We start from the raw sequence: 24,817 nt of genomic DNA, 5'->3' as shown, positions 1-24,817 counted from the left end.
TTAATTTCCCACTACCTAGCACAGAATTTGACACATATATAGTGCTGAAGGTAAGTAGGTAAAGCATTACCCTGAGGGTATTCTCTCTCTACATAAGAACTTTCTGTATCACATTTACTTATAAAATAAAAATGCTAAAACTTCCTAGCTAAAAAGTTCTTTAGCCAGGTACAGTGGCACATGCTTATTATCCCAGTAACTTCGAAGGTTGAGGCAAGAGGATCACAAATTTGAGGTTAGCCCAAGCAATTTAGTAAAGCCCTAAGTAACTCAGTGAGACCCTATCTCAAAATAAAAAAAACTGGGGGTATAGCTCAGTGATAGAGCACCCCTGGATTCAATCCCCAGTACTCCCTCCCCAAAAGTAAAAGAAAGAAAAAAAAGTTCTTTAATGATCTGATCCTACCTACCTAACCCTACTCTATTTCTCATTATAATAATATATCTTATAAACCCTACCTAGCTTGCAGGTATTCACCATTTTATATGGATTTTGATTTTGATTTTGAGCATCCCCCAGAAGCACATGTATTAAAAGCTTGGTCCCAGTTGATAGAGCTATAGAGAGGTGGCAGAACTTTTAGTGTGGGGACTAGTAGAAGGAAGTTAGGAAGTTAGATCATTAGGGGTGTACCACTAAAGAGGTCATTGGAACCCAAACCTCTTCCTTTCTCTTTGCTTTCCAGATGTTATGAGGCAAGTTATTCTGCTCTAGCATATGTACTCTGCCATATGCTCTGCCTTGCCTCAGGCCCAAAGCAATGAGGTCAAGTGACTATTGACTAAAACCTCTGAAACTTGAGTCAAAATAAATCTTGGGCTGGGGTTGTGGCTCAGCAATAGAGCGCTCGCCTAGCATGTGCGAGGCACTGGGTTCGATCCTCAGCACCACATAAAAATAAACAAATACAATAAAGGTATTGTGCCCAACTATAACAACAACAACAAAAAAGAAATTTAAAATAAATAAATAAATCATTCATTCCTTATTTTATTTATGTATATATGACAGCAGAATGCATTTGATTCATTGTACACAACTGCAGCACAACTTTTCATTTATCTGTACACGTATGCCACCATGCCCAGCTTTATTTTTATTTTGAGTTAGGGTCTCAGTAAGTTGCTGAGGCTAGCATCAAATTTAGGATTCTCCTGCCTCAGCATCTTGAGTTTCTGGGATTACAAGTATGTGCCAATGCCCTTGACTCTACTATCTACATTTCTATTGTATTTAATAACATCTTCTTTTGGAAAATGCTCATTGAAGATAGCACAAGTCAACTTTTTGGAAGTGCTGCGATAAAAACTGGAAAAAAATTGGGCAAGAATGTAAGATTGGTAGGTGAGTTAAGAGAGCAAATTGGTATCTATAAACTATAAAACAGACATACTTGAAAGGAGAAATATTTAGGACCAAAATTCTCTCGTTATCAGCTAGAGGAAAGAAAGGTCCACTAACCTTGGGAGGGGACTGGTACAGGTTAGGATTTACCAGAACTCCCAAAGGCTCTTCAGAAGATCTATCCATTTTGTCCAGTGGCTGGTTCAAGGTTCCATTGGCAATGGCCTGTATTGTCTCATCTAATCTGTAATAATAAACCAAAAGGAAGCAATAATCATTAATATTCTATGCTCAGAATGTCTTTACTTAAAAACCAACATAAAACCCTTTGGTAATATTAAAATTTGGAATTCAAGGAGAAGCCCATGAACAACTTTCCCTATCCCCACTCTACCTTCCTTCCACAGAACTTAAGGAAAATAGGTAAAGCACACTATAGTTACCAGTTTAACAAGATCAACAAAAATACAAAGAATATAAAATTTGTTTAAAAAGTAGTCTGACTCGGGGGCTGGGGATGTGGCTCAAGCGGTAGCGCGCTCGCCTGGCATGCGTGCGGCCCGGGTTCGATCCTCAGCACCACATACCAACAAAGATGTTGTGTCCGCCGAGAACTAAAAAATAAATATTAAAAAATTCTCTCTCTCTCTCTCTCTCCTCTCTCACTCTCTCTTTAAAAAAAAAAAAAAAAGTAGTCTGACTCAGAGATGAATATTCTATGGCAGCTTGTCTATTCAATACACCCTACAGTTATTACTTTGTCTACTCAGGAGTCTCTTTTTTATTTACCTATGCTATTTGAATTCTATCTGCTTCGAGGTTTAGAAGTTCTAAAAAAGGGTCCCTAAATAACCATTGGATACATCCCATGTATTCTGTGCTTAAGGTGTTAGTTTTGGGTATTTGGATCTAAACCTATAAATGAATGTGATGGCATTGGGAATTTAGCTCAGTGGCAGAGCTCTTGCCTAGCCCCCTCAAGGCCCTCAGTTTGGTTCTTAGCCCTGGGGCCAGGGGGCAGAGGGACATGAAGATTTTCATTTGAACATTGTGAAATCCTACTGGCGTAGAAGCCCTATCTTATTCCATTCTATTACTCTATATTCCTTGTGGCTATATCCATACTCCTGTTTGATGTCTGACAAACATTTGTGAATGATGATTATAATTTTGAAACATAATAAAATAATAACAAGCTTTAACTAATAGAAAAGGTTGAACATGACCTTGAATTCAGCTCAATATATATTTGTTAAGGAACCTCTTATATGCAATTCAACCTAAAAGATGGGGAGGACATGGTTCCAGCCTTCAAGAAGCTTTGAATTTCAATGGCAAGTTTAAGATAGCTATAAAGGGCCGGGTGCAGTGGCACACGCTGTAATCCCAGTGGCTCGGGAGGTTGAGTCAGGAGGATTGCAACTCGCCAAGCCCCTAAAGAACTTAATGAGACCCTGTCTCAAAATTAAAAACAAAAATGAAAAAAAGGATGTGGCTCAGTCATTAAGTGCCCCTAGGTTTAATCCCTGATACTAAAACAAAAACAAAAACAATGGCATCCTGGTGCTGGGGTTTAACCCAAGGTGCTCTACCACTGAGCTACACACCCAGCCTTTTTAAAAATTTTTCATTTTGGGGCTGGGGATGTGGCTCAAGCGGTAGCGCGCTCGCCTGGCATGCGTGTGGCCCGGGTTCGATCCTCAGCACCACATACCAACAAAGATGTTGTGTCCGCCGAGAACTAAAAAATAAATATTAAAAATTCTCATTCTCTCTCTCTCTCTCTCTCTCTCTCTCTCTCTCTCTCTCTCTCTCTCACTCTCTTTAAAAAAAAAAAAATTTAAAAAAAAATTCAAGGCTAGCCAGGTGCGATGGTGCACACTTGTAATCCCAGAAGCTTGGGAGGCTGAAGCAGGAGGATTGTGAGTTCAAAGCCAGCCTCAGCAAAAGTGAGATACTAAGCAACTCACCCTATCTCTAAATAAAATACAAAAAAGGGCTGAACATGTAGTGCAGTGGTTAAGTGCTCTTGAGTTCAATCCCTGGCACTAAAAAAAAAGAAAAAAAAAAAAAGAATTCAAGACCAGCCTTGGTAACTTAGTGAGGCCCTTCCTGAAAATAAAAAAAATAAGAGGCTGGGGTTGTGGCTCAGTGATAGAGCTCTTGCCTACCATGTGTGAGGCACTAGGTTTGATCCTTAGCATCACATAAAAATAAATAAATAAATAAATAAATAAATAAAAGGTATTGTGTCCATCTACAAATAAAAAAATTAAAAATTAAAAAATAAAAATAAAAAATGAAAAGGGCTGTGGATATAGTTCAGTGGTAAAGCACCCTTGGGTTTAATCCCCAGTACCAAAACAAACAAACCCATCAAAAGTTTTTTTAAAAAGTAATAGTATTTTATTATAAGTAAGGACAGGTCTCCTCCCTTGAAAAATTTTCTTAGCTACGTCTACGTGTTTTTAAGCCCCAATAAACATTAACTTTATTTTTATTGTGCTGGGGATCAAACCTAGGGTCTTGTGCATACTAGGTAAGTGCTCTACTACTGAGCTACATCTCTAGCTCTAAAAATTTGTTTGTTTGTTTGTTTTTTTAAAGAGAGTGAGAGAGAGAGAGAGAGAATTTTAATATTTATTTTTTTTAGTTTTCGGCGGACAACATCTTTGTTTGTATGTGGTGCTGAGGATCGAACCCGGGCCACATACATGCCAGGCGAGCGAGCTACCGCTTGAGCTACATCCCCAGCCCTAAAAATTTGTTTTTATTTTAAAATTTTCATTTACTTATTTTTTTACCACAGTGCTGGGGATCATCATCCTTTTTTTTTTTTTTTTTTTTGTAGCAGGGATTGAACCTAGGGGTGCTTTACTCCTGAGCCACATCCCCAGTCTTTTTTTATATTTTATTTAGAGACAGGGTCTTTTTGGGTTTCTTAGGGCCTTGATAAGTTGCTGAGGCTAGCTTTACATGATCCTTCTGTCTCAGTTTCCCAAACAGCTGGGATTACTGGCATGTGCGACTGTGCCCAGCTTGATGATCATCATTTTTAAAAATCAACAAAAACAACATCACTAAAGAAGTAAAAATCCTATATAGTCAACCTACTCCTTTTTTGAGACCCTTTCTGGTGCTGGCCACTTACCTATTGTGATATTCTGCTAATGGATTTTCTTCTTCTAGGATTTTCCGGCCAGCAAAGTCAATAGTGACCTTCTTAGAAAGTCGAGAGGCATGTCGAAGTTCTCTTAGCTCCTCTTCTCGCTTCTGCAAAGTTTCCCGCTCAATTTTGGACAACCACTGGTTAGAATCACTGGCAAAGTAATCTGACTCATCATCAATGACCTGGGTCCTTCGAATACTAAAAAAACAAACACACACATGACAATTAAGCCACATGTTGACAAACATAGAATTATTAATGAGGAACTGTTTCAAGGTAACTTACTCTTTTGCTAGTCTTAGAGGCTACTGTCTGAAATACAAGGTCCAAGAATGTTACCAAAACAGGTGAAACTCAGCCTGATTACCAGCTTTTGCATATATCTTTTTTGTTTGTTTGTTTATTGATACCAGGGATTGAACTCAGGGGCATTTTTTTTTTTTGAGAGAGTGAGAGAGGAGAGAGAATTTTTAATATTTCTTTTTTAGTTCTCGGCAGACACAACATCTTTGTTGGTATGTGGTGCTGAGGATCGAACCCGGGCCACACGCATGCCAGGCGAGCGCGCTACCGCTTGAGCCACATCCCCAGCCCATGAACTCAGGGGCATTTGACCAGTGAGTCACACCCCGAACACTATTTTGTATTTTATTTAGAGAAAGGGTCTCACAGAGTTGCTTAGCACATCGCTGTTGCTGAGGCTGACTTTGAACTCAGTATCCTCCTGCCTCAGCCTCCAGAGCTCTATTACTAAGCCACAGCCCAAGCTGGGATTACAGGCATGCAGGACACCAGCGGGGCTGCTTATATCTTATCTCCAATGCAGCTTATAGAACTTATTTCAATATCAGACAGGAAAAGCACAGTACCATAATTCATTATCATTCTTCCTTTCTGCATACTCCAGCTTTCACCTTCTGATACCTGGGCTTCAGTTTGATTTTACTGCATCAGAGTTCATGTTCTGGCAACTTACTCAATATTCTAATTTTTCTACAATTGGGATCCAGTCTATTACTGATAGGCCCATTTGCTTACTAGAGTTTTACCCTGAAATCTGTCCTAAGGCTTAATTATCTATTCTTAGGACATACTATTATTTGACTACTATGACAGTTTCCATCCCCATACCCCATCTCTAGGACTTTACTAACACAATGGGGCAAAGTTCCAAGATATGATAATCAGGCCTATCTCTAAGATCATACTGACAAAGAAACAGAACTATAAGGAGTCTTAATGATCTAACTCCCATTCTATAGATAATGAACCTGGAGCTCACAGAAATTAAGTGATTACTCCAAAGTCACAAATCCAATAAAGACTGAATTTCTACAGGTCAAGATGATGTACACCTTTAAACCTGGATACTCGGGAGGACTGCAGGTTTGAGGCCAGTTTCAGCAACTTAGAAAGTCCCTAAGCATCTTAGGGAAGATCCTGTCCAAAAAAATTGTTTTAAAGGGCTGGGGATATAGCTTAGTGTTAAAAGTGACCCAAACACACACACACACACACACACACACACACACACACACACACACAAAAGAAAAAAAGAAGGAAAAGAAAAAAGAAAAAGAAAAAAAAGAAAAGACTCAATTTCTCTATAATAACAAATCAGTGATAAACATAGGCATAAAGAAAAAAAACTGAAATCAGGTTCATATGTAATCCCAGCTTCTCTGGAGCCTGAAGAAGAGGATCATAGTTAAAGGTCAGCTTCAACAATTTAGTAAGACTGTCACAAAAAATAAAAGGGACTGGGGATGTAGCTCAGTAGCACATGTGAGGCACTAGGTTTGATGCTCAGCATCACATAAAAAAACTAAATAAACAAAGGTATTGTGTCTATCTACAACTAAAAATATTTTTAAAAATTATGGGTGATATGTGATTGATAATGATAGTAAATGATTGTTACTGGTTTATGTATTTGCTAGGTTATTCATTATATATTTACTAGGTTATCATTAAATTTTATGTTTATTTTTAGATAGTCAAGATGAAACCCAGTGTCTCATACACACTTATGTGATCTACCACTGAGATACTCCCCTAGCTCTTATCCTTATTTTAGAGTGTATTCCTTCTACTTACAATAATGCTGTGTTATGCGAGTAGTGGCCTCATATATCTCATACATCTCTTTCATTTTGTTTTCAGTGCTGGGTATCAAACCCATGGCCTCACATACGTGGCAAGTGTTCTACCACTGAGCTATACTCCTAGCCCCTATAGTATCTCTTGGATTGCATGGTTTTCTATTGCATTAGTTCAATCTTGTGTTTTGATCATCATGGCCCTACGAGCAATAGGCTCTGCCATAAATAGATATACCACATAGCCTAGGTAAGAAATAGGCTACATCACCTAAATTTGTGCAGGTAAACTCTATGATTTTCAACAATGACAAAATCACTTAAAACATATTTCTCAGAACACATCTCCATCCATCGTTAAGCAATAAATGACTGCATACGTTGACTAGATGAATAAATGGCTGCAAGTGAAATAAGTAGGGAATTATGACAACCCAAGTCAACTGTCCAGGGGGTATACGAGCATTTGCCAAAACAAACTGATGCAGGGCCAGACACAATGTCACATACATGTAATCAGAGCAATGCAGGAGGCTGAGGCAGGAGGATCACAAATCTGAAGCCATCCAGGGTACCTCGGTGAGACCCTATCTCAAAATAAAAAGGGCTGGGGATGTACTTCAATGGTAGAACACCCTAAGTTCAATCCCTAGTACCAGAAAAACAAACAAATGAAAAATAAACTGGTGCAGGATACGATTCTCTTGGTGAGAGCCTATTTTATTCAAACACAGATTCAAAAACAAGATGTAGGCCTCCTATACAGAGCATCCAACTCTTCTTTGTAAACTCTTTCACATTCCACTTTGAGAAGATATCAAATGCCAAAATAGTGGGGGTTTTTAAAAATTTTTATTTTTGTAGTTGTAGATGGACAGCATACTTTTATTCTATTTTGTTTTTACTTTTATGTGTTGCTGAGGATCAAACCCAGTGCTTCGCATGTGCTAGGCAAGCACTCTGCCACTGAGCTACAGCCCCAGCCCCAAAATTTTTAATGGCCAGAATCTGTGGAAAAGTCTATTTCTTAGCATTTGTTATTCTAACCATATCATACCTAGTTCTGTCAAACTCTAACAGTTTATCTTTATGCTTGATAGCCTTCTCCAGACCAGACTTAATTCGAGATTCTTGATGAGGAAGAAGGTCCTTGGTAGAGATGTCTACCTTTCCAGAATTCTCCATCCCTGAAATTGAATAAGGAAATCAAATGATATCAGCCTATATAGTACAAATTAGCTGAATTACTGTTCAGCAAAGAACAAAATATGGGAAGATCTCATTCTGATCTGCTGGTCTGGAGCCTTCATTTCAATGGAAAACAACCAAGTACAGAGGCCAGGTCTAACTTGTAAAGTATCAAGTGTTGCTTGATATATAATAGGTACTCAATGAATGTGAGGTCCTTTTCTTCCCTTACAGAATTTTGGATCACTAAAGGTACTAAAGTGTTTAAATACACAACATAAAAATGCCTGATAGGACTGAAGATATAGCTAGCAATTAATCAATCAATCAACAAAATTAAATGCTGTAAAAATGAAAACCTTTACTCAGTAGGGCTGACTATCATTTTTAAATGTACTTTTACAAATCAAAACAAAAATAATGGAAGAAAAAAAGAAAAATTTCAGGAAGAGAGCAAAAATGAAAAGTTTAATGTAAAAGCATTTAATATAAATTAAATTATTTAATTCTCACAATAATATTAGAAATTTGCTTGAAATTATATTTGTTATAAAGTTAAGGAAATTGAAATTCACAGATGATGATAAATCAAATGGTATCAGCCTACAGTACAAATTAGCTGTACTACTGTTCAGCAAAGAACAAAATATGGGAAGAGTTCACTAAATTAGAAAATAGGAGGAATTAGCTAGGTGTGGTGGTGCACACCCAAATACAAGTGACTCAGGAGGCTGAGGGAGGAGGATGGCAAATTCAAGACCAGCCTGTCTCAAAATAAAAAAGGGTTTAGGGTATAGCTCAGTGGCAAAGCATCTCTGAGTTCAATTCCAGTATCACCACCAAAAAAAAGAAAGAAAAGAAAAGAAAAAAGAAACAAGGAGGAATTAGCCTGGTATGATGGTACATACCTATACTTCCAGCTACTTAGGAGCCTGGTCAGGAGGATCACTTGAGGGTTAAGCCTTGGCAACATAGCAAGACCCAGTCTCAAAAAATAAATAAATAAAAATATAGACATGTTCAACCTCACTAACAATTTCAAAAGTTAGGGCTGGAGACGTAGCTCAGTGGTAGAGTACTTGCCTAGCATGTATGAGTCCCTGGATTCAGTCCCTGGCACCACACACATACCCTTTAATAGAGAGACAGGGAGGGAGGGAGAGAGAGAGAGAGAGAAAGAGAGAAAGAGAAATTCTCTTTTCTTTATTTCTTAACTTATTTGGTTACTTATTTATATGAGTTTGAGCTCATGGATATTAATTTTATTCTTTGAGCTGTGATCCAATGTACTATTATATATTTGTTTCTCAAAGTTATGTAGCTAAAATAGTAAAATTTTAAAAAATAAGTGCTTGTTGAATAGATGAATGAATAAACTGCATCTTTTATAAACTACATCTTTCATACCACAATATAGGAAAGAAAAACAACCATAGATACAAGTTGTACCCATCACCACAGTCATTTAGAAGATTCCTGTCTACCTGACATGAGCTTCTTCAGCAATTTCTGGCTTTTGTTTGAGTCACGCTGTAAAATATCCTGTTCTTCATGTGTACATACCTGTAAAATAATAAGAGAAGGACACATGATCTAACAGTTAAATTATATTGATCACTTGATATACCTTAAATGGAACCTTAAATTATACATTAGATATGACAATAAAATGACATTATTGATGCTTTTCATCAGGACAAATCTATTAAAACACATTAATCTAAATAAGTTTTTCCTTCTCTCTTCATTTCCTGTTTATGAGTCATACAAAAAATAAAAAACTACCTCACTGCAAGTATATCTAACACTTGGTGGGGTTTTATTTTCTATTTATTTAAATCTACTGTACTTTCAAAGGACAAATATTTGTCTTTGGAACACTAGAAAAATCAAGTAAGACTTTTTATTAAGTCTTCTGGTTCTAGAAAAATGAACCAGAAAAAGAAGATTACAGTACCACTAGTGAAAATTAGATTTACTTTTATATTATGATTTTCTTTTATACGAAATATATATGCACACACACATTTTTTTGCAGTGCTGAGGATGGAACCCAGGGCCTCATGCATGCTAGGCAAGGTATCTACCACTCAGTTACATCTCTAGCCCAACTATATATATTTTGTTTCTTTGCTTTCAAACATAACAAACTTAGAAAATAATGAATATATTAAGCAAAGAAAGCTCCATTTACTATAAAATTATCGCAGGTTTCAGAAGGAAGCTGAGAAGGGACTGTGTCAAACTTATCAAATTTAAGACTTTAAGACCAATCTGGTTTGCATTACTATTTCTTGAACTGAACAGACCTAAGAGAAAAAATTCATTGTCCCCCCTTCTTTTTTTTTTTTTTTTGGTACTGGGGATTGAACCCAGGGGCACTTAACCACTGAACCATTTCCCCAGCCTTTTTGTATTTTATTTAGAGACAGGGTCTCACTAAGGGCCTTGCTAAGTTGCTGAGGGTGGCTTTGAACTCTTGATCCTCCTGCCTCAACCTCCCAAGTTGCTGGGATTAGAGGTGTGAACCACTATGCCCAGCTAATTGCTATTTTATAAACATGGTGAAAACTACATTTTCCAGGTCATTCAGTTGTCTATCAGTTTAATCTCTGAGTATGTGGAAAAATCAAGAGTCCATTAGAGAAAATAAAGCAATATAAAACAGATGCCTTTATCAACATCAAATGTTATTGCTTCTGCCAGATAGCTCAACTGGTAAAATAAGCTTTTCAGACAGCTCTTTAGAGTTTTTAAGAGTCATTATTGCTATTTCTCTTTTTTCCTTTTTTATTTTTGGTAGTGCTGGGGATTGAATCCAGGGCCTCATACATGTTAGGCAAGTGTTCTACCATTAAGCCAGATCCCCACATCCCTAGCCCTATTACTATTGCATTCTTTTTGTGTTTGTTTGTTTAATATTAATTTTTAGTTGTAGTTGGACACAATATCTTTATTTTATTTATTTATTTATTTTTATGTGGTTCTGAGGATCGAACCCAGGGCCTTGTACGTGCGAGGTGAGTGCTCTACTGCTGAGCCACAACCCCAGGCCTACTACTACATTCTTAAGGTCATTTCTTAAACAAAGCAAAGTTATAACAGATGTTGTTCCAGAAACAGAAGCTATGAAGTCTTGAGGATTATGTCACCGTGACTCTTGCCCCTACAGATATAAGCCACCTCTGAAGACTACAAAAAATCCTGACACTTCAAGCTCTAAAGTGTTTAGTTTTGCTTTTGTTTTGGTCCCTGGGATTGAACACAGGGCTCTTAACTACTCAGCCACATCTCAGCCTTTTTATATTTTTAGTCTGAGACAGGGTCTTGCTGAGTTGCTTAGGGCCTTGCTAAATTGCTGAGGTTGCCTTTGAACTTGAGATGCTCCTGCCTCAGGCTCCTGAGCCACTGGGATTATAGGGGTGCTCCACCATGTCTGGCACAACCTGGGGTTTCTAATCAGATCCCTGCTACTAGAATCCTTGGGGAAGAAATTTACTAAGAAAAAGGGAAATTGCTAGGGATCTGAATGGCTCTGTGTATTAACACAAAGCACAATAAAACAATAGAAAAAGAATTTACCAGAGATCCACAGAATAAGCAGGGGCCGGAACCCTCTTGTTCACAGACAATCCGCCCACAGATGAGACAGTTATTGATGAGCTTATGCTTCTGGCCCAGGCAATCACAAGGGTGGCGACCAGGAAGTAGGACTGCAAGCTTGTCCTGTCCCTCTCTTGTGTATAAATTGACAAATTTTGTCTTCTTCTTTACGGAGCTACTGTTCTCTTGTGCCTAATTGTACAAAAACATCACAATAACACTGAACAATGAAAATGAAAAGAACGAAGGAGGGAAAACCTCAGATCTAGTCCATAACAACATATATATATATATATATATACTGTCCAAGAAATCATGAAAGAAGTGAGAGGGAGAAATACAAACTACTCAAAATTAAGGGGCTGAGGAAAGGCTATGCTTCATAGAAATAGGCTAATAATTTCCTTGTCTTTTTTGCTAGCAATCTCCTACTATGGCTGGAGGAACATAAATATAGCATTCAGAGCTGTATGACATCTTAAAGCATAGCTAAATTGGAGATTATAAGAAACAAGAATGCAGGCTGGGGATGTGGCTCAAGCGGTAGCGTGCTCGCCCAGCATGCATGCAGCCCGGGTTCCATCCTCAGCACACATACAAAAACAAAGATGTTGTATCCGCCAAAAACTAAATAAATAAATAAATAAATATTAAAAAAAAAAAAAAAAGAATGCCTTTAAAAGAAGATGACAGGGCTGGGGATGTGGCTCAAGCGGTTACGCGCTCGCCTGGCATGCGTGCGGCCCGGGTTCGATCCTCAGCACCACATACCAACAAAGATGTTGTGTCCGCCAAGTACTGAAAAATAAATATTAAAAAATTCTCCCTCGCTCTTTAAAAATAAATAAATAAATAAAGGTAAAGGAGAGGATGTTTTTTTTTAAAAAAAAAAGATGACATTTGTGGATTTGTGGACAATCAATAAGTAAAATGAGAAATTTGTTCAATCAGAAATTAATAATAATTTTAAAATAGGCAAATATTTAAACAAGAACTTTATAACAAAAGATATCCAAATAGCATACAGACACATGAAAAGGTACTCAACTTTATTAGTCATTATAATCAGTCCCCAGAACTACTGAGGAATAAAAACCCAATCTCAACCAATCAACCAACCAATCAATCGAACAAAAAATAGCCAATACTAAACTATGGTGATGGAAATCAAGATGGCGTTTTCCCTTAGGAAAACCTGTATTTTCAATTTAGCCATTCTAATTGGTATGTAGTAGTAGTGCAGTGTGATTATATTTTGCATTATTTTAATGACTAATGAAGTTGAGAACCTTTTCATGTGTCTCCTCTTCACTTGGATATCTTTTATTATGAAGTTCTTTGGAGGGCTGAGGTTTTTTTTTTGTTTTTTTTTGTTTTTTTTTTTAAGTACTTGGGACATCTTGTAGAGGGACAAGAAATGTTTTGTTTCTAGTTTTAAATATCCATAGCATAGTCAGTTTGTGAAAATTCATCTTTTCATTTGTATATTTAAGTTACTTAATAAAAAGTAAACAAACAAAACCAGATCCACCAATCTCTGACACTTAAAAAGTATAGATGCCTTTCTTTGCAACCATGTTGTGAACTTACTTTCTCTTTTCGAGTTTCTTGATCATTTCCAGAAACTGATGTTTTAGAAAAGAAAAATCTTAAGAGTTCCAGTCTATGGGAAACTGACTACAAGGAAGTTAAGTAAGTAAAGAGAGCTGGTAAAATGCTCTCATGTCCAAAGCAAAAAGATGAGATATAGTGACAATACCAAATAGAAGTCAGTGAAGGCAAGAATGAAAACCTAAGACAAAGAAATGCTTAAGATTTTATCTAATCTAACAGGTTGCCACTTTTAAAAATTAACCAATATTATATTTTTGAATCTCAGAGATGGTGGTGGTGAGAAGATTTAAAATCTCTTAAGAACAAATTTGTATTCTGATTCCCTTTAAAGTATCCATTTATATTAAAATAAGTATTTGAGGAATTGAGGAGTATGCTTTGATGAGGTCTCTCATTCATAATGGACAATAAATATTTATTTAGAAAGAGAAGGGGAGAGACAAAAATAGTAGAGAGAAGGGGAGAACGAGGCAAGCAGGAAAAGGCATAGTATGTCACTCCACAATCTAAAATCTGAAATGGATTACTTTTGTTGTAGTTGTTTTGTTTTTTACAGTTCTGGGGATTGAACCCAGGGACACTGTGCCAGTTAGCTACATCTCCAGCCTTTTTTATTTTGAGAGAGGATCTCACTAAATGGATGAGACTGGCCTCAAACTTGTATCACTGCCTCAGCCTCCTGAATAGCTGGGATGATAGGCGTGCACTACCATGCCCAGCTTATATTTTTGAGTTATGTAAATACGTTAGAAGTATCTGAACATTTCCATAGTTTTTGTTTTATTTTTGATACAGGATTGAACCCAGGTTCACTCTATCACTGAACACATTCCAGGTACCTCAGCCTGCTGGGAGTCCCTTACCGGCATGTTCCACTGTGCCTAGTTCTGGATGTAAGCTGCCAAAGTGTCCCCAGACAGCTTAAATCAATATACATTGCTACCAGTAGTGTTCAGAATGTTCCTAACTTAATACAACTTCGTTATCACTGAGTAGTTTGTTGTGGTGGTGGTGGTACTGGGGATTGAACCCAGGGTGGTCTACCACTGAGCTATATCCCCAGCTAGTTTTTTTTTTTTCTTTTGTCCTTTTATTCCCCCCAACCCTTTTTATTTTTTGTTTTAAGACAGGGTCTTGTTAAGTTACCTAAGCTAGCCTTAGACTCTCAATCCTGCTGCTTAGTCTTCTGAGTAACTGGGATTATAGGCATATGCCACTGCGCTCAGCTTTAATGTGTAATTATTTATTAGTAGAATAATCAGACAGCCTGGTTTGCTTAAGAGTTGGGGGAGGGAGTGTCCCAGGACATGAGAGTTTAAGTGCTAAAACTTAAAAAGTCCCAAACAAACCAGGAAAAAAGACGACAAATTGGTCACCTTAATTATAAGTAAAGTTAAACACCTTTCTATATTAGTTATCTATGCTTTTATTTTGCTTCTGAAGGTCTTTGTTTTTGTGGTACTGGGGAGTGAGTCCAGTGCCATTCAACCACCAAGCCCCATCACCAACTCTTTTTATTTTTTATTTTAAGACAGGGTCTTGCTAAGGTGCCCAGGCTGGCCTCAAACTTGCAATCCTCCTGACTCAGCCTCTTGCTCAGCTTCCCAAATTATTGGGAATATAGGTATGTGGCACAACACCTGGCTGTTTGTGATAGTCTTTGCTCATTTCATTCCTATTGACAAAAAACTTTCATTCTTCTATTACTTCTCTTTAATTTAATACTAATTATTTTTCAAACACTTTTAAATTCTCCCTCATCCCCTCTCCTAGCACTGAGGATTGAACTCACCAATTTGCATGTGCTCAGCAAATGCTGTATCAATGAGGTACACTCTAAGCCCACCTATGTTTGTTTGTTTTTGTGGTAATGGGGATTGAATTCAGGGGCACTTTACTACTGAGCTATGTCTCTAATCCTTTTCATTTTTTATTTTAAGACAAGGTCTTACTAAATTGCCCAAGAGGGGGACTCAAATGTGCAATCATCCCCTACCTTAGCCTCCTATATCCCTGGCATTACAGGCATGTGCCACTGTGTCTTAGTGTCCTATATCCCTGGGATTATAGGAATGTGCCACTGTGCCTGCCCTATGTTTTTTTCTTGGTAATCACACTCAAAATTTTTGAGTTCAGTACTTCACTCTTAGTTTATTAACTATTATTTCTTTGGGGAAATTTAGCTTATCAAATTTCCTGATTATAAACATTTGTTTTCCTTAAGAGTTATTGTGAGAGCCAGGAGAGACTAGGAAATAAGTTTTGAAGGCTAGATAATAATAATATTAGAGAAGACTGGTTCAAGAAAGGAACACCTTTTTTTTTTTTTTTAAACAAAGTTCAGGTTTTTTTAACTTTATTTTTTATAACTTTTTTTTAATGTTTATTTTTTAGTTTTAGGTGGACACAATATCTTTATTTTATTTTTATGTGGTGCTGAGAATCGAACCCAGTGTCTCACGCATGCTAGGCAAGTGCACTACCACTTGAGCCACATCCCCAGCCTTATACCTTTATTGTATTTATTTATTTTTATGTGTGGCTGAGGATCGAACCCAGGGCCTCGCACGTGCTAGACGAGCATTCTACCACTAAGCCACAATCCCAGCCGAAAGGAATACCTTTAATAATAGCAAGCATTGTGCATTCTTTCAGCATTAACCCACAAAATGTTGAAGATGAAACCCGCAGCATATCATTGTTTTCTATCAGTTGGATAGTATGTATTAGGTTCAATCCATAGAACCACCAAACAAACAAAAAACCTACCATATAGAAAGCAATATGTCATCATTATCATCTAAATTCATATATTTGTTGAAAATTGCCACTGCAGATCAATTTTTACACTTCACTCTATAAAAAATATTAGTCACTTCTTCTCTATAGAGGCAGAAAAAGCTTCATTCTATAAGTACTCACCTTGGCCAAATCAAAAGGTGTTTTGACCTCTATAGTTGTGTCATGTTCAGCAAATGCAGGAACTTCCTGTTTGTTTCTTCCTTTCCGCCTACCACGCTTTAGCTGGTCTCCTGATTTATGCATATCAAAACTTTCTTTAAAGAATACACACAATCACACAAAGATTGATAATAGTAAGAATCATTAGTTAACAACTTTTTCTTTTTTTTTAATCACAGTACTGGCATTTGAACCTAGGGCCTCACCCCACATGTATCAGTTAACTTGAATAGGTAATAAACAGAAAGTGATGCTTAGTAGAATCAAGACATCAAGTCAGGCAGAATTCCTTTCAATCCAGAAGTAAACTAAACCATCATTTTCAAGATTATAGTCAATGATATTAACTCAAATACTACTGGCTGGGACTAACAATTTTTTTTTTTTTTTTTAAGAGAGAGTGAGAGAGAGAGGGACAGAGAGAGAATTTTTTAACATTTATTTATTTTTCTTAGTTCTCGGCGGACACAACATCTTCGTTTGTATGTGGTGCTGAGGATCGAACCCGGGCCGCACGCATGCCAGGCGAGCGCGCTACCGCTTGAGCCACATCCCCAGCCCTGGGACTAACAATTTAAAATGTGATATTTATGATTATAAAGTAATAATGACTTAGGTAATTTACTTTGTTGTTCACCTTTTGGGAATTAAACAGAAACCTCTGTTATTTATACAATTATAATCAGTCAACATTTCTTTATTTTTCCTGTTTGGTACCAGGGATGATTAAACCCAGGGGTGCTTAGCAATTGAGACACATCCCCAACCCTTTTTATTTTGAGACATATGATTATGTTTTAATTCGTTGTGAAGAAAAACAGGTAGCTGAAAATACTAAGACTTTTAAACCGGCTCATTTATGAACAATATTTCAACCTATACCTAATTACATTAACTTACCATCTTTTTTAAAACATTGCTGCAAAGGATCAGAAAGCAACTCCTGATCATTCTTTTGCCATTTGGTTATAAGATTGTCTATGAATTGTCCTTTTTTGCCTTCATTTCCCTGGAGAAGGTCCGTCACATATTCTCGTATTTCTTCAGCACTCTCAATCGACAAAACATACCTCAGGAGGCAAAGATAAAATTTTCAATAATTATAACGGAGGTCAAGATAGTAAAAACCATTCATTAGGGTTAGAGATGTAAATCAGTGGTAGAGGGCTTGCCTAGTATGAGTAAAACCCTGGTTCAATACCTAGCACCTCAAAATAAAAACAAACCCTACTATTCATTAATCTATTAAAAACTTTACTTTGAACTAATACTATGCAAGATACTAGGAATATGATTAGGACAAAGACCCTGATCTCAAGAAAATAATAATCTAAACTTCATATGTATTTAACCATTTACTGTTTTGATGTATTTTTAGAATCAAATCAGTACTGTGAAGTGTTGCAGGGCTATCCTTAACATAGGAACACTTCTCATTTCCCTGGAAATGATACATACTACTTAATCTCTACATTGCAAAATCTAAATTTATATTATTTGCTGAAGATAGACTTATATACTATAACCTCATTATTTTTTTCCTAACTAGTTATTAATTCAACATTTTTTTATACCTTTATTTTATTTATTTATTTTTATGTGGTGCTGAGGATCAAAACCAGGGCCTGGTATGTGTGAGTCAAGCACTCTGCCACTGAGCCACATCCCAGCCCCAATTCAACACTTGTAAGTCAAGGGCTGGGGCTGTAGCTCAGTGGTAGAGTGCTTGCCTCTCGCATTTTAGGCACTGGGTTCCATCTTCAGCACCACATAAAAAATAAATAAATAAAGATATTGTGTCCAGGGGCTGGGGATGTGGCTCAAATGGTAGCACGCTCTCCTGGTATGCGTGCGGCCCGGGTTCGATCCTCAGCACCACATACAAACAAAGATGTTGTGTCTGCCGAGAACTAATAAATAAATAAATATTTTTTTAAAAAAAGATATTGTGTCCATCTACAACTAAAAAATTACTCTTAAAAATTTATAAATCAAGATTAATGTCACATCAGAATAAAAAGATTTTTTTTTTTTTTAAAGAGAGAGTGAGAGAGGAGAGAGAGAGAGAGAGAGAATTTTTAATATTTATTTTTTAGTTTTCGGCGGACACAACATCTTTGTTGGTATGTGGTGCTGAGGATCGAACCCGGGCCGCACGCATGCCAGGCGAGCGCGCTACCGCTGAGCCACATCTCCAGCCCTAAAAAGATTTTTTTTAATACCAGGGATTAAACCCAGGGGTGCTTTACCATTGAGCCACATCCCCAACCCTTTTTTAATATTTTCTTTAGAGACTGAGGCTTGCTATATTGCTTTAGGGCCTTGCTAAGTTGCTGAAGCTGGCTTTGAACTTGTGATCCTCCTGCCTCAGCCTCCAAAGCCGATGGGATTACAGGCAGGTGCCACTACTGTACAGGCAAGCAGATCTTTTTTAAGGAAATGCTATTAATTGTTTAGGAAAGTTGCATTATTTTATATTCCTATAGTGTCGTGGTGGAACTGCAGTTATGAGCTACAGGTGAACAAACCTATACCTTTGGGCTTCCTTAAGAGTATATTAGAGTCCAGGCACAATGGCATATGTCTGTAATCCTAGTGCCTAGGAAGGCTGAGGCAGGAGGATCATGAATCCAAGGCCAGCCTCAACAACTTAGCGAGGACCCTGTCTCTAAAAAAAGGGCTGAAGATGTGGCTTTGTGGCTAAGCGCCCCTAGGCTTGATCCCCAATACCAAAAAAAAAAAAAAAAAAGAACATATTATGATCATCAGGGGCTGGGGGGTTGTAGCTCAGTGGTAGAGCACTTGCCTTGTACTTATGAAACACTGGGTTTGATCCTCAGCACCACATACAAATAAATAAATTAAAGGTCCATCAACAACTAAAAAAATATTTTTAAAAAATGATCATCAGGGGGCTGGGGATGTGGCTCAAGCGGTAGCGCGCTCACCTCGCATGCGTGCGGCCCGGGTTCGATCCCCAGCACCACATACAAAAAACGAAGATGTTGTGTCCGCCGAGAACTAAGAAAAATAAATAAATGTTAAAATTCTCTCTCTCTCTCTCTGTCCCTCTCTCTCTCTCACTCTCTCTTTAAAAAAAAAAAAAAATGATCATCAGGGCTGGGGATGTGGCTCAAGCGGTAGTACGCTCGCCTGGCATGTGTGCGGCCCGGGTTTGATCCTCAGCACCACATACAAACAAAGATGTTGTGACCGCCAAAAACTAAAAAAAAAAAAAAAAAATTAAAATTCTCTCTCTCTAAAAAAAAAAAAAAAAGATCATCAGGTTAAAGAAAAAAAGACACAATGACATTTCAGGTCTTACGTATTTCAACTACCTTCTCCTCAAAGCTTACCAGTCTCCATCAAAAAAATTAACTGGTAGCAAAGACTCACAGAGCTATATGGAATCTTAAAGGATTATTTAACCCTGGAATTCCAAATTTTCACCAAGGAAGTAAAAACAGTTCTGGAAATATTTTTTAAATGTCATTTTAACAGTTTAATGAAGTATGATAAAGAACACTCATCCAAATGTGGTATATACCAAATATTATCAAAACAGTCAACTAAAAAAATGAACTCATGGAGATTGTGACACAGTTTATTTTGCTAACTCTGAACTCATCTTAATGTCTTATAAACATGTGACTGATTAGGAGTTTAATAATTCTATGCTATTTTTAAAATTCAGATTACTCATGTAAAATTATGCAAGCTAGAACACTACTGTAATACACCTTGATAATTCTTTTTTTTAAAAGATGCTGATAGACCTTTATTTTATTCATTTATTTTATGTGTTCTGAGAATTGAACCCAGTGCCTCATACATGCTAGGCAAGCGCTCTGCCATTGAGCCACAACCTCAGCCCCACATCTTGATAATTCTTAATTTATTGCGACAAGACACAGTAAATGCCTTAGTCATGGAATAATACCCTGTTGTGCAACAACTAGTGAATACTTTGTGGTTCAAATATTAGTACATTATATGTAATTTCAGTGTTATTGGAAGTTTGGAATACTTGTCTAACATGTACACATAAAATAAAAAAATGCAAGAAGGTGGGGGCTGAGGTTGTAGCTCAGTGACAGAGCACTTGCCTAGCATGTGCGAAGCACTGGGTTGGATCCTTAGCACCACATACAAATAAATAAAGGCATTCTGTCCATCTACAACTACGAAAAAAAATTTTTTTAAATGCAAGCAGGTGATGGGCTTGGGTTGTGGCTCAGTGGTTGAGCGCTCGCCTAGCACATGCGAGACCCTGGGTTTAATCTTCAGCACCACATAAAAATAAATAAAATAAAGGTGTTGTGTCCAACTACAACTAAAAAATAAACATAAAAAATGCAAGCAGGTGTTCCATACTTAGTGTTTCCATTTTTTTTTGGGGGGGGGGTCGGTTATGGGGATTGAATCCAGGGCCTTGCATATGCTAGGCAAGAACTCTACCACTGAGCTTATACCCCAGTCCTTAGTATTTCAATTTTAAAATAGAAATTTATCACTTCACTTTCAGTGGTGTGGATGAGTTTGAGGAAAACTTGAGTCTGCCAAAAAAAACTGTTAAACCAGGATCATGAGATCAGAATTTTCTTGATAGAGTATACTCAAAAATTTGATTCTGAGACTAAGAAGTCTGCATTTATCATCTGTAATCCATTCCAAGTTGTTGATTCATCAAAAATAGACTCAATCTTCTAAGATACTAAGTGACTATAATGAACCCAGTAAATTTGAATTCACACATAATAATGTTAATAAAAACCACTTTTTTGGTACATATATTGTCAAGTCTTATTATTCAATTTGATAACATTCCACTAAATTAAAATGAATGTTTGAAAACTGTTTAACCTGATTTTGCATTCACACAAGAGTTAAGCCAAACCATGTGATATGTCTGGGATTTTTTGGTTTGGTAGTCTATTCAAGTGTTCAAAAACCAAAATCCTTTAAAATGGGCTGTCTTGACTCTCTCCTTGCCAACAAGTTTCAGTTTTCTCCCAAAGTGAAACTGCCTTACTTCCTCCAAACTAGAATCACAATTTAGGTTTCAGCATCAATGAACAGGAATCAAATTAAGAAACACTTTCAGGTTCTTCATCAAGTCCGATTTTTGCAGACATTCCCCTCCACCTGAGCACGTAAAACCTATACTTTAGTTCTCAGGCAAAAGGGATCCTTTCCAGTAAATCTTTCGAGGTTGCAAACTTTTTATTTCTTCATTTTTCCCACTCATCAATAAAGTATTTATTCTTTTTTATCCGTGCACTATAATTATACATAATAGTAGGATTCATTATATCATATTAGTACATACACATAACTTGATCAATCTCCTAGTACTTTCCCTTCCTAATATCTCAAATCTTAATGAAGATCCTTCAAAGTACTCTCCAAACTTCAGCTTTACCCACCTCAGAAACTCATCAAGATAGCACAACCCAATTGTATCTCCTTTTTGTTGCCCCAGCAACTGGTATGTAGTAATAAAGCAACATACGTTCGTTAATCAATTGGAAGCACATATTAAATCATGTTTGCTACGTCTGTTTCAAAATAATTTTAAACACGAAAGATAAACTCTACTAATTATTCATTTATAGATGAAGAAACCAAGGTACAGAGAAGGAAATTAAGTTGTTTAAGATTTCAAAATTGGTAAATGATAGTTGAATATAGAACCTGTGACTTATGAGTCAGGAACTACTTGCACTGTACCACATTACCCCAGTTTAAATTCCAGGTCCGACCTGACACAACTCGGACCGGGCAAACCGAAATAAATAATCTCGAAAGACAATTTGACTTGCTCCTTCTCTCAAAGTCTATAAGGAAACTAGATCCTTGGACAATCTTATAGGGCTAATTACTACAGTTTTTCAGGAGAAAAAAAACATATCTTACAGCTTGACAACCTTTCCAGAAGCTAAACTATAAAAGCGGAGACCAAAATTCGGCCCCTACAGACTAATTGCAGCTCTTTTATCATATTTCTTGTCTCTCATCAACTTTTCATTCCTCCCCGCTTTCCTTTTCTCTCTGCTAGTGCACATCCCAGAGCTCCTTCCCGCCTAGGACCCGAACTGGTCTCACTGCATGATCTCCTCGCTGACATCCAGGCCGAAAGTTTTCCGCAACTGCTGGGTGCACCAGAGCACCAGCGGCTCCCGGGACACCGCCCCAGCTACCGCCATCTTCCTCAGCCGGAACCAGCTGGACAACAAAAGCCCCACGTCCTGCGCGGGACTAGTTCCCTTTGCAACCCGACCTCGATCACGCGGGTTCCGCCAGCTTGCACCGCCCGGCGCAGTTGCACCGCCCCAGCGCCGATCCCGCCCACCTGTACTGCCTCAGGCTTGTTCCCGCCTCCTTGTATGCTTCCTGGGATACCCAAGCTCCCTGAGCGCGTGCTTTTCGACATTGTTTGAGGTAGAGTGGAGGAAGGCCATAGGCAACACTGCCGAGAAGACAATAGAAATACCTATGAAAACTACAGTTTAGGGAAAAAAAGACACACACACACACACACAATACGCAGAAAGCCGAGAGTACAGCTTTTAAATCTTTCTGGTTTTACGTAAAACATTTAAAAACAACGCACGTTAGCTATTAGTAAGTACTATATTAATTTTTGTTCTGGTAGTGGTAGTTGTTATGGATACCCTCTGTAGTCTGATACTAGATTCACACTCCTACAATTTCTATTTAATTTGTCGAAGCAGGTCTTTTCCATTAGGGTCAAGACAATTTATTAAGCTCAAAGGGGAAAATTAATAACAGGTATTGAAATTTGTCTTAGAAGATGTTCCACATGAATTCTCAACCCAAGATAACCAGACTTAGGGGGTCCTTTGCAGTTCCCCACTCTGACAGGGCAGTGGGTTAGGGAAAATGTTAGCCAAACTTTTTTGGAAAGCATTTTTTATGATTCCTGGATGCTTTTTTTTTTTTTTTTTTTGGTTACCTTTATAGGTTAAAATTTTTCATTCTTGCCGGGTGTGGCGGTGCATGCGTGTAACCCCAGCCACTCGAGAAGCTGAGGCAGGAGGATAGCAATTTAAAGAGGCTCTAACCAATTTAGTGAGACCCTGCCTTAAAAAAATAAAAAGGACTGGGGATGTCACTATTAAATTAACTCTGGGTTGAATCCCTCCGGCCTACCGCCCCCCCACCAAAAGACCCAAGTTTTAAAAATTCCTATTAGCCTATTTAGACATTGAATGTTGTTTCACTTTTTTTAAAAAAAATTAGTTCTCAGTGGATCTTTATTTTATTTATTTATATGTGGTGCTAAAATTCGAACCCAGTGCCTTGCACATGCTAGGAAAACGTTCTACCGCTGAGCCACAACCTCAGCCCCAGTTTGACCTTTCCTTTTTTTCCTTTTTTTTTTTTTAAGAGAGAGAATCTTTTTAATATTTATTTTTTAGTTTTCGGTGGACACAACATCTTTATTTTTTTATGTGGTGCTGAGAATCTAACCCAGGGCCCCGCGTATGCCAGGCGAGCGCGCTACCGCTTGAGCCACATCCCCAGCCCCTGAACTTTTGTTTTTTTTTTTACCCATGGATTCTTTTGAATTTTTTAATATTTATTTTTTAGTTTTCGGCGGACACAACCTCTTTGTATGTGGTGCTGAGGATTGAACCCGGTCCGCACGCATGCCAGGCGAGCGCGCTACTGCTTGAGCCACATCCCCAGCCCCCCTGACCTTTTCTTAATGCTAATGTTTTTACTAGCATAACTAATCAAAATCATGAAAGTGTATTAACTTATATTGAAGTTAGATTGTTCTTGTCATTAATTTAGAAAATGTAGCATTTTTAAACTTTTTTTAAAAGCAAAATATTGTTGATATTAAGTAATAATGGATGCATGATTTGTGGGTATGTGATTTCTTTCTTTATAAAAATCTGATACATTTATTACTAATTATAACATTTAAATAATTTACCCATTTCCATATTTGTTCTGGCCCATAACTAAAATATTAACTTCTGGAAGACAGACTATGACTTAAATTCGTAAAAATTACAATAGAACTTAACATATCAGGGCTGGAGTTGTACTTAGTAGTAGTGTGCCTCCCTAGCACATGTGAGGCACTGGGTTTGATCCTCAGCAGCACATAAAAATAAATAAATAAAATAAAGGTGTGGTGTCCAACTAAAAATATTTTTTAAAAAAGAACTTAACATATATATGTTATAATGAAATGACAGGTCCTCAAGAATAATTGTTTTCATAAAGCATATGTTTATGATTATAATTTCTAGGTTGTAATGTGTGCATATAACACCATTTTCAATCATTATCCTGTATTCAATTACATTTCTGCCTAAGCAAAGCAAGCACACCCAGTTAATATGACTTAAATATATTCTTTGGGATTGGGGGTGTAGCTCAGTTGTAGAAAGTTTCCTTATCAAGGCCCTGGGATCATTTTTTTTTTTTTTCTTATTGGTACTGGGGACTGAATACCAGCTGAATACCAGGTGATTAACCATTAAGCCACATCCTCAGCCCTTTTTATTTTTTATTTTGAGAGATGGTCTCACTAAGTTGAAGATGGTCTCAACTTTGTGATCATCCTGCCTCAGCCTCTCAAATCACTGGGATTACAGCCTTGCACCACCATGCCCAGCAGCCCTGGGTTCTATTACCAGCACACATACACATAAACATGCACACCAAAGATATACTTTGGTACAAATTTAAGTAGAAATTGCATTCACACATTTAACAATATTTTTCACATCACATAGTTCTCTGTTTCATGAATTGTAAAGGAGAAGTACTTCTCCAAAGCAAATATTTCTCTTAGAA

General features: G+C 37.4%; 1 protein-coding gene across 3 annotated transcripts in view; it reads right to left on the bottom strand.

Annotated features, from left to right (window-relative positions):
* Trip4 (thyroid hormone receptor interactor 4) overlaps positions 1–22,194 on the bottom strand; it is a 54,569-nt gene extending 32,375 nt beyond the window's left edge. Inside the window, exons 1-9 of one of the 3 annotated variants that reach the window (XM_077799769.1) lie at positions 22,085–22,191; positions 18,928–19,000; positions 16,880–17,049; positions 15,941–16,074; positions 11,384–11,596; positions 9,286–9,364; positions 7,671–7,800; positions 4,497–4,712; positions 1,463–1,589 (exon numbers count right to left, since the gene is read on the bottom strand). In XM_077799769.1, the coding sequence (XP_077655895.1) occupies positions 1,463–1,589; positions 4,497–4,712; positions 7,671–7,800; positions 9,286–9,364; positions 11,384–11,596; positions 15,941–16,074; positions 16,880–17,049; positions 18,928–19,000; positions 22,085–22,106 (1,164 nt within the window). In that variant the 5' untranslated portion in view covers positions 22,107–22,191. Of the gene's footprint in view, positions 1–1,462; positions 1,590–4,496; positions 4,713–7,670; positions 7,801–9,285; positions 9,365–11,383; positions 11,597–15,940; positions 16,075–16,879; positions 17,050–18,927; positions 19,001–22,084 lie in introns of all 3 variants that reach the window. The other 2 variants (XM_026384811.2, XM_026384812.2) reach the window with 2 other exon arrangements.
* Between the last annotated feature and the right edge of the window lie 2,623 nt (positions 22,195–24,817).

This window comes from Urocitellus parryii, chromosome 6, assembly GCF_045843805.1.
Source record: "Urocitellus parryii isolate mUroPar1 chromosome 6, mUroPar1.hap1, whole genome shotgun sequence".
In the NCBI taxonomy this organism is placed as follows: domain Eukaryota; kingdom Metazoa; phylum Chordata; class Mammalia; order Rodentia; family Sciuridae; genus Urocitellus; species Urocitellus parryii.
The sequence above is the reverse complement of the archived record's forward strand: the minus strand, read 5'-3'. Positions and strand labels throughout refer to the sequence as shown.